The 10,706-nt window shown below is 37.0% G+C and overlaps 1 gene segment (V, D, J or C); it reads left to right on the top strand.

Annotated features, from left to right (window-relative positions):
* Positions 1 to 6,890: 6,890 nt before the first annotated feature.
* LOC690359 (Ig kappa chain V-IV region S107B-like) lies at positions 6,891 to 7,560 on the top strand. The segment is given in 2 exon segments: positions 6,891 to 7,011; positions 7,193 to 7,560. Coding segments are annotated over 2 exon segments (417 nt in total).
* Positions 7,561 to 10,706: the final 3,146 nt, after the last annotated feature.

Below are 10,706 nucleotides of genomic sequence, written 5' to 3'. Positions count from 1 at the left end.
GAAATAGAAAATCAAAGGAAGAGACAAGGAGCCAAGCAGTAGATACAAGCATCACCAACATAATACAAGACATAGAAGAGAGAAAATCAGGAGCAGAAGACTCCATAGAAATTATCGACACAATTGTCAATGAGGAAAAAGGAAAAAGCTAATGGTCCAAAACATACAGGAAATCCAGGACTCAATGAGAAGATCAAACCCAACGATAATATGTAGAGAAGAGAGTGAAGACTCCCAACTCAAAGGACCAGTAAATATCTTCAACAAAATCAAACAAGCAAACTTCCCTACATAAAGATAGAGATGCCCATAAAAATACAAGAACTACAGATAGAAACAGGATGCCTACAGAACTCCAAATAGATTGGACCAGAAAAGAAACTCCTCCCGTCACATAATAGTCAAAACACCAAATGCACAAAACAAAAATCGAATATTATAAGCAGTAAGGGAAAAAGGTCAAGTAACATATAAAGGCAGACTTACCAGAATTACACCAGACTTCTCACCAGAGACTATGAAAGCCAGAAGATCCTGGACAGATGTCATACAGACACTAAGTGAACACAAATGCCACCCCAGGATACTGTATCAAGAAAAACTGTCAATTAACATAGATGGAGAAATCAAGATATTCCATGACAAAACCAAATTTGCAAAATATCTTTCTACAAATCCAGCCCTACAAAGGATAATAAATGGTAAAGCCCAACATAAGGAGGCAAGCAACACCCTAGAAAAATCAAGAAACTAATCATCTTGGCAACAAAACAAAGAGAAGAAAAGCACACAAACATAATCTCACATCAAAATAGGAATAAAATAGGAAGCAACAATCACTATTCCTTAATATCTCTCAACATCAATGGACACAACTCCCCAATAAAAAGCTGTAGATTAACAAACTGGATACGCAATGAGGACCCTGCATAATGCTGTCTACAGGAAACACACCTCAGGGACAAAGACAGAAACTACCTCAGAGTGAAAGGCTGGAAAACATCTTTCCAGGTCAATGGTCTGAAGTAGGAAACAGGAGTAGCTATTCTAATATCGAATAAAATCAATTTTCAACCAAAAGTCATCAAAAAAGATAAAGAAGGACACTTCATATTCATCAAAGGAAAAATTCACTAAGATGAACTTTCATTCCTAGATACCTATGCTCCAAACACAAGAGCACCTACATATGTAAAAGAAACTTTACTAAAGCTCAAAGCACACATTGCACCTAACACAATAATAGTAGGAGTTTTCAACACTCAACTCTCATCAATGGACAGATCATGGAAACAGAAATTTATCAGAGACATAGACTGACTAAGAGAAGTCATGAACCAAATGGACTTAACAGATATTGATAGAACATTCAATACTAAAACAAAAGGATATACCATCTTCTCACCACACATTGTACTTTCTGCAAAATTGACCATAAAACTGGTCATAAAACAGGTCTCAACAGATACAGAAAGGTAGAAACAATCCTATGTATCCTATCAGAACTCCATGGGCTAAAGCTGGTCTTCAATAACAGTAAGGGAAGAATGCCCACATATACATGGAAGTCGAACAATGCTCTACTCAATGATAGCCTGGTCAAGGAAGAAATAAAGAAAGAAATTAAAAACTTCTTAGAATTTAATGAAAATGAAGTTACAACACACCCAAATGAATGAGAAACAATGAAAGCTGTACTAAGAGGAAATTTCTTATCTCTGAGTGCCTGCAGAAAGAAACAGGAGAGAGCATATATCAGCAGTTGACCGCACACCTAAAAGCTCTAGAACAAAACGACAGAAATACACACAGTAGTAATAGAAGGCACGAAATAACCAAACACAAAACTAAAATCAACGAAGTAGAAAAAAAAAAGAGGACTATACACATAATCAACAGAACCAAAAGCTGGTTCTTTGAGAAAATAAACAAGATAGATAAACCCTTAGCCAGACTAACTAGAGGACACAGAGAGTGTGTCCAAATTAACAAAATCAGAAATGAAAAGGGAGCCATAACAACAGAATCAGAGGAAATTCAACAAATCATGAGATCCTACTACAAAATACTATATTCAACAAACTTGAAAAATCTGGAGGAAATGGACAATTTCCTTGACAGATACCAGGAACCAAAGTTAAATCAGGAACAGATAAACCACTTAAATAACCTCATATCTCCTAAAGAAATAGATGCTTCCATTAAAAGTCTCCCAACCAAAGAGAGACAAGGTCCATAAGGGTTCATTGCAGAATTCTATCAGACTTTCATAGAAGACTTCATACCAATAATATCCAAACTATTCCACAAAATTGAAACGAATAGAGCACTAACGAATTCCTTCTATGAAGCCACAATTACTCTTATACCTAAACTACACAAAGACCCAACAAAGAAAGAGAACTTCAGACCAATTTCCTTTATGAATATCGACTCAAAAATAAAATTCTTACAAACTGAATGCAAGAGAACATCAAAACAATCACCCATCATGATCAAGTAGGCTTCATCCCAGGCATGCAGGGATGGTTTAATATACGGAAAACCATCAAACTGATCCATTATATAAACAAACTGAAAGAACAAAACCACATGATCATTTCATTAGATGCTGAGAAAGCATTTGACAAAATTCAACACCCCTTCATGATAAAAGTCCTAGAAAGAATAGGAATTCAAGGGGCTGGGGATTTAGCTCAGTGGTAGAGCGTTTGCCTAGGAAGTGCAAGGCCCTGGGTTCGGTCCCCAGCTCCGAAAAAAAGAACCAAAAAAAAAAAGAATAGGAATTCAAGGTCCATACCTAAACAAGGTAAAACAAACCAGTAGCTATTATTAAACTAAATGGAGAGAAACTTGAAGCAATCCCACTAAAATCATAGACTAGACAAGGCTGCCCACTCTCTCCCTACTTATTCATTATAGTTCTCGAAGTTCTAGCCAGAGCAATCAGACAACAAAAGGAGATCAAATACAGATTAGAAAGGAAGAAGTCAAAATATCACTATTTGCAGATGATAAGGTAGTATACTTAAATGATCCCAAAAGTTCCACCAGAGAACTACTAAAACTGATAAGCACCTTCAGCAATGTGGCTGGGTACAAAATTAACTCAAATAAATCAGTAACCTTCCTCTACACAAAAGAGAAACAAGGCGAGAAAGAAATTAGGGAAACGACACCCTTTATAATAGTCCCAAATAATATAAAATACTTCAGTGTGACTTTAACCAAGCAAGTGAAAAATCAATATAATAAGAAACTCAAGCCTCTGAAGAAAGAATATGAAGATCTCAGAAGATGGAAAGATCTCCCATGATCATAATTGGCAGGGTTAATATAGTCAAAGTGGCCATTTTGTTAAAAGCAACCTAAAGATTCAATGCAATCTCCATCAAAATTCCAATCCAATTCTTCAGAGAGTTAGACAGAACAATTTACAAATTCTTTTGGAATAACAAACAAACAAACAAACAAAAAAGCCCAGGATAGCTAAAACTATCCTCAACGATAAATGGAACTCTGGGGGAATCACTATCCCTGAACCTAAACAGTGTTACAGAGCAATAGTGATTAAAACAACAACAACAACAACAACAACAACAACAACAACAACAACAAAACTGTATGATATTGGTACAGGGGCAGGCAGATAGACCAGTGAAGTAAATCGAAGACACAGAAATGAGTGCCCACATATATGGTCACTTGATTTTTGACAAAGGAGCCAAAACCATCCAATGGAAAAAAGATAGCATTTTCAGCAAATGGTGCTGGTTCAACTGGAGGTCAACATGAAGAATGCAGATCGATCCATGCTTATCACCCTGTACAAAGCTTAAGCCCAAGTGGATCAAGGACCTCCACATCAAACCAGACACACTCAAACTAATAGAAGAAAAACTAGGGAAGCATCTCAAACACATGGGCACTGGAAAAAATTTCCTGAACAAAACACCAATGGCTTATGCTCTAAGGTCAAGAACCGACAAATGGGATCTCATAAAACTGCAAAACTGTTGTAAGGCAAAGGACACTGTGGTTAGGACAAAACGACAACAACAGATTGGGAAAAGATCTTTACCAATCCTACAACTGATAGACAGGGCTTATATCCAAAATATAGAAAGAACTCCAGAAGTTAGATCGCAGGGAGACAAACAACCCTATTTAAAAAAGGGGTTCAGAGCTAAACAAGGGATTCACAGCTGGGGAATGTCGTATGGCTGAGAAGCACCTAAAGAACTGTTCAACATCTTTAGTCATAAGGGAAATGCAAATAAAAAAAAATCCTGAGATTCCACCTCACACTAGTCAGAATGGCTAAAATAAAAAACTCCAAGGAGAGCAGATGCTGGCAAGGATGTGGAGAAAGAGGAACACTCCTCCATTGTTGGTAGGATTGCAGACTTGTAAAACAATCCTGGAAATCAGTCTGGAGGTTTCTCAGAAAATTGAGCTTTGCACTACCTGAGGACCCAGCTATACCTCTCTTGGGCATATACCCAAAAGATGCCCCAACATATAACAACGAACCATGCTCCACTATGTTCATAGCACCCTTATTTATAACAGCCAGAAGCTGGAAACAACCCAGGTGCCCTTCAACAGAGAAATGGATACAGAAGATGTGGTACATCTACACAATGGAATTCTACTCCACTGTCAAAAACAATGACTTCATGAAATTCCTAGGCAAATAGATGCAACTGGAAAATATCATCCTGAGTGAGGTAACCCAGTCACAGAAAAACATACATGGTATGCACTCATTCATAAGCAGATATTAGTCCAAATCCTCGAATTACCCTAGATGCACAGAACATGTAAAACTCAAGAAGGATGACCAAAATGTGAATGCTTCACTCCTTCTTTAAAAGGTGAACAATACCCTAGGAGGGAATAGGGAGGCAAAATTTAGAACAGAGGGAAAAGGAACACCCATTCAGAGCCTGCCCCACATGTGGCCCATACATATACAGGCACCAAACTAGATAAGATGGATGAAGCAAAGAAGTGCAGGCTGATAGGAAATGGATGTAGATATCTCCTGAGAGACAGCCAGAATACAGCAAATACATAGGTGAATGACAGCAGCAAGCCATTGAACGGGACCACATTGAAGGAATCTTAGAAAGGACTGAAAGAGTTGAAGGGGCTTGAGACCCCATATGAACAACAATGCCAACCAACCAGAGCTTCCAGGAACTAAGCCACTACCCAAAGACTATACATGGACTGACCCTGGGCTCCAACTGCATAGGTAGCAATGAATAACCTACTAAGGGCACCAGTGGAAGGGGAATCCCTTGGTTTGCCAAGACTGAACCCCCAGTGGACAGGATTGTTGGGGGGAGGGCAGTAATGTGAAGAGGATGAGGAGGGGAACACCCATATAGAAGGGGAGTGGCAGGTGTTTGGGGGATGTTTGCCTGGAAACTCAGGAAAGGTAATAACAATTGAAATGTAAATAAGAAATACCCAATTTAATAAAGATGGAGAAAAAAAAGAAAATACATGCTAAAAAAAAACCCACACATGTTTGTTTAGATAGAAAGCATAAACATCCATTACTATAAATCAAATAGGGAAAGTATGCAAAACAATAGAACAGGATCTACTCATAATGCTTCATAAAGAAAAGGTTAGGAAAGCATGATGATTTTACATTAAGAGATAAAAAAATCAAAATGAGTATCTCTTAGTGTCTGTGATTATTCACAAGTGTTCTCAAGTCTTTCACAAGTGTTCACAAGTGTTTTTTTCCAGTCTTTAATATACAATAGAAATGAACTGAGGCAGATTTTATGAAAAAAGAAAAGTGTCAGCTATTCTTTTTTTATTTTTTAAAAGATTTTTATGTAGTATTCTGCCTGCACAAATGCCTGGTTACAAAATCTCATTAGAAATAGCCATGAGCCAACATTCTGGGAACTGAACTCAGGACCTCTGCAAGAACAGCCATCTCTGCAGCTCAAGGCAGTTATTCTTAAAGAAAATCAAGCAAGGTCTCAATGGTTCCTCGTGAACAGTTTAGCTTCAGTTTATAAGTTTGTTTTAAGATGTGGTAAAACTTTTAATAAAGCATATGAATTAATTTACAGCCTTAGTCATTATCACTCTTCATTAATTAAAACATAATTTATATGAAAAATATGCTCAGATAGTCCAACAAAGGAATATGTCATAAACTAAACAATAGCTGAACTTGCTTTATATTGAGAATGATAGTAATTTAGAAGACTGTGTCTTTTTGAACATCTAAGCCCTCATTTCTCTTAAAACCAGCTTGAGGTAGAGTCCTGGACAAATAAAGGTTGCTAAAAAACATCAATACCAGTCATCCTTTTCATTGGGAGGTCTATATTTCTATTCTTCTGTGTATGACATGAGTGATTAAAAATTACAGAAATATTTCTAAACACACTTGAGTTCCAGATTAAACTTTTGAATGCTGATTTTCCCAGCCCTTTGTGAGCACAGTCATCTGATTTGATGAGAATATGTGGGTGTAGTCTCAGCAGAGCAGCTTCTAGAAAAACAGTAAGCACAAAATGGCTCCTACGTCCCTTATAAAGTCATCCTGAGCATAACTTTATTGTGGAAGAAATATGACTCAAACTGCTTAGTAGAATTTGCCTTGATGAGAAGAACAAATTAAGCAAGGGTTTGCAGATAGCCATGCCCAATACTCTGGTCAGAACTATGCAAAACATGGATGAAGAAAAACACACAAAAATTTCTTTCCTTATTGGCACAATATCTACAAATAAGTAGACACTCTCCTAGGTTGAGTTGGCATGAACTAAGTGAAAGACCACCTGAGTATATAAGCAAAGAACTTGCCTAGCCTTGCTATTTGCATATTTCATCTTCAGAAACCACAGATGGCTCAAAGTTGTTTTAAAAAGATGTACTTCTGATAAAAATGAGTGTGTAACCTGAGATCAAGATTAGAAAACACAATGAATTTTCAGGTGCAGGTTTTTAGCTTCCTACTTATCAGTGTCTCAGGTAAGATATCGCACAGGGTATGAGTTCAGAATCCAAGTACCTTTCCCTGGAGAAGTCTGAGATGAAGATAAACTACTTTGGATTTTATTTCTTCTGATTACTGGGTGATATCAAGTTATTTTTGTACCTCTATGTCTATGAACTTCTCTCTCTTTTATCTTTTTTTTTCTCCTGATCATAGTGTCCAGTGGGGCTATTGTTCTCAACCAGTCTCCATCATCCATCGTTGCGTCTCAAGGGGAAAAGGTCACCATCACCTGCCGTGCCAGCTCAAGTATAAGTTCCAATTACTTGCACTGGTACCAGCAGAAGCCAGGAGCCTTCCCTAAACTTGTGATTTACAGCACATCCTACCGGGCCTCTGGAGTCCCATCTCGCTTCAGTGGCAGTGGGTCAGGGACCTCTTACTCTTTCACAATCAGCAGAGTGGAGGCTGAAGATGTTGCTACTTACTACTGTCAGCAGGGGAGTAGTAACCCACCACACCGTGCTAGAGACTGGAACAAAAACTTTCATTTTCTCCCTAGGGCCCAGCTGCTTCTTATCTAGAGATGAATTATGGCAAAAGTTTTGATTAAAATGTAACAGCAACTTCCTAATTTTCTTTAATACATGTTTTGTTTCTTTTTAAGAGATAAATTGTTTTTTGTAGGTTAAATGATTCCTTTTTATTTTTTAAAGATTTATTTACTTATTTTATGTTTGTGAGTACACTGCCGTGCTGTCTTGAGACAAACCAGAAGAGGGCATCGGATTCCATTACAGATGGTTGTGAGCCACCATGTGGTTGCTGGGAATTGGACTCCGGACCTCTGGAAGAACAAACAGTCAGTGTTCTTAACTCTTGAGCCATCTCTCCAGCCCCTAGTTTTAATGATTTTTATGTCTAAAATTTTAAGGCAGATCTATTAAATTATGTTAACTTTACCATTTTCCCTTGTTGATTTCATGAGGAAAAACTTTCCAATGAAAATATATCTGGAATATAACCTGCCTACTATGAGTTTTGATGAGATCAGGGTGGACAAATTGCTGTTATCTGTTTGTGTCTTTGTACATTTTAATCAACACCAGCAATGGTTACAAGTATCCCAGTGTTTTTTTTTCCCAGTGAGGCTTTTTTACCCAGTGGTATGTGGGACTTTTCAGACTTGTCTGTTTACCTCAAGGTCTGAGTAAGGCAGTTTGGCTTCTATTACATTATTGTGTAATTTTTCTATGTTACTAGGATTCTTCAGTTTTTTTTTTTCATGGCTATGGTGGAATTGACATTATCTAGTGTCTTGTGTGGAATTGGGGTATGTCAGTACAAGTGAATCAGTAAGGGCATGTCAGCAAGCTATTTACAACATATGTATATTTCAAGTAATTCTGACAACATTGTAACTAATAGACTTGCTGTCCTCAGGTCATATAGATCACACAGCGGAATGACAAATATTCCTGCCCCTGGCTGGTTTCTTCATAGAATTCATGTTATCAGAGAAAATATTTTTCAGAATGTTTCAAAATTTGGAGAGATATATTTATTAGATGGAGCACATCCTAATTTTATTGGGAAATTTAATTTAATATTCCTAGCAACTATATTAAACTACCAGAGAGTTGATCTTCAGGATTTTAACTTCCTTTTAGATGACTGTGTTTAGAATCAGCATTCACTTTACTACAGATGACAAGAGTTTAACTGTTTAAGTTTTTAAGTAAAATACTTTGTTAGATGCCTCATATAATCAAAATTAAGAAAATTCGCCAATTAGTATAATAAAAATTACTGTGAACTAACCTTTTACATGGGCATTGTGTAAGTCAGTTTAATACAAAGCCCTTACACAAGAAAATACATGATTACAGCAAAACAATATTTGTTTTTAGTAAACAAAAGGAGGAAGCTGATTATTATGTATTTACAAACTAGAGATTTCCTAAACTTTCAATTTCATGATACATAAAAGTGTCATGTAGATGATCATTGACAAGGGCATGTTAGACAGTTGACACCAGAAAAGGCCAGGCTCTGGGGATAAAGGGTTAAATCAAATTCTAATTATTTAACAGGTAGTTCTGCTACAGCAATGATGAAATCATGCTTGACCAGTACATTTAAATCCAGCATAAATATTCGGGCGTGAGTATATATGAGAGAATTTTGTTTACAACAAAAGGTTCTAAAAGCCAATGTTCAACCTGTACTGCTAGAGTACTACTGTGTTACACAGGACGAAACTTCTGTACATGTTAGCATGCTACTAATGTGTGAAAATGGGCTTAGAATAGTCCTCATCATGGGGTTCAACAACTTAAATCCTTAGTAACATGAAGCATTGAACTAGGTTAGATCCTAAAGCCATTGAGAATCTGAGAGATGAGTACCTCAAGGGTGTGTCTGATACTTCAATGCTTCTTTTACTTAGAGCCTTGGGTCCCATTGATCCTCATGATCCAAAGCTAAGCCATCCAGTAAATGATACAATGCCAGAATAAATGTGAGAATAGCAATTGTGAAACAAAAGATAAGGAAAAAACACCCCATACCAACTCAATGCCTTAAATTTTGAGCCACCTAAAAGGAAACTTGAAATAACAACTGGGCCCTTGATTTCTTGCCTCAAACACTATGCTCTGACACTTCTTACAACATCACTTCTTTCTAATATTTACTATCAGTTTGCCTTTATTTAAATTTCCCCATTCCTTTATAAATTAAGTTAGTATGTTTTTATAGCAGACATTTAAAATTCTACAAAAAGTCTATCAGATATTGGTCTCTAATAACAAACTGGGTCTCGATTGTTCCAGCTAACTTGTGGAAACATTCCTCTTCACTTAAGAGTTACCTGAATAATGACCCTTGTATCTTCTATGGACTGTCACATGAGCAGGCAGAGCTGTGTTGTAAGCTGCACAGACCTCAACAAATCAGAGATATGACATGAATATATCACCAGCAATACAAGGGAGAAAGCTGAGTCATCACAATACACTCCTAATCCTGCTCCAAGAATGTGTGTACTATTTTCAATTTATTTATGTGAGGGGTGGTATTATATTCATTAGCGAATATGATTGAATTAATGGCTGAAGTGGAATTTCTGGTTGTGTCATGTGATGAATACTCCTATGATTTTTTTTGTTGTTGTTGACACAGACTCCCATGATGTTTTGCTGATGCCAGATCTAAGAGAGGACATGTGATGTTCAGAGAGAGAATAAGAACTCGATAAACACTAAAGTAGTGTCTTCATAGGTAGCTGTGAAACTCTTCATTTGTCTTGTGTCTGTGCTGATTTTAACTTCATTGAGAGAGGCACGACAGAGAACACTTGCCATTTCATATCTCCTGGTTGATCCTATGGACTTGATTCGGGAGAAGCCTGCTGATTTCGGCTGGGTTGTGCCTACATTTCTGATTTGTGTTTGGTGACATTTTGAACTGTACTGTTGGCATTCTGACACTACTGAACTGAACTGCTGGTATTTTGACAGAGATTGGAATCTCCCCTGGAAGATTGGAAGGCCACCACAAACTCTGGAATCCATACAATAGTTTGAAAGACCAGCCTGATTCAAATTCATGTGATAATGAATGAGGACAGCATCAGAAAGGCAATATAAAGAGATATTTCATGATCAAAAAGTTCATCAAATAATACAAGCTTCAAAATTTTGGTAAGAGTATTTGTTCTCACTTGATT

The sequence above is a fragment of the Rattus norvegicus genome, chromosome 4 (genome assembly GCF_036323735.1).
Source record: "Rattus norvegicus strain BN/NHsdMcwi chromosome 4, GRCr8, whole genome shotgun sequence".
NCBI classification, from domain to species: domain Eukaryota; kingdom Metazoa; phylum Chordata; class Mammalia; order Rodentia; family Muridae; genus Rattus; species Rattus norvegicus.
Note: the sequence above shows the minus strand (reverse complement) of the source record. Positions and strands in the feature narration are given on the sequence as shown.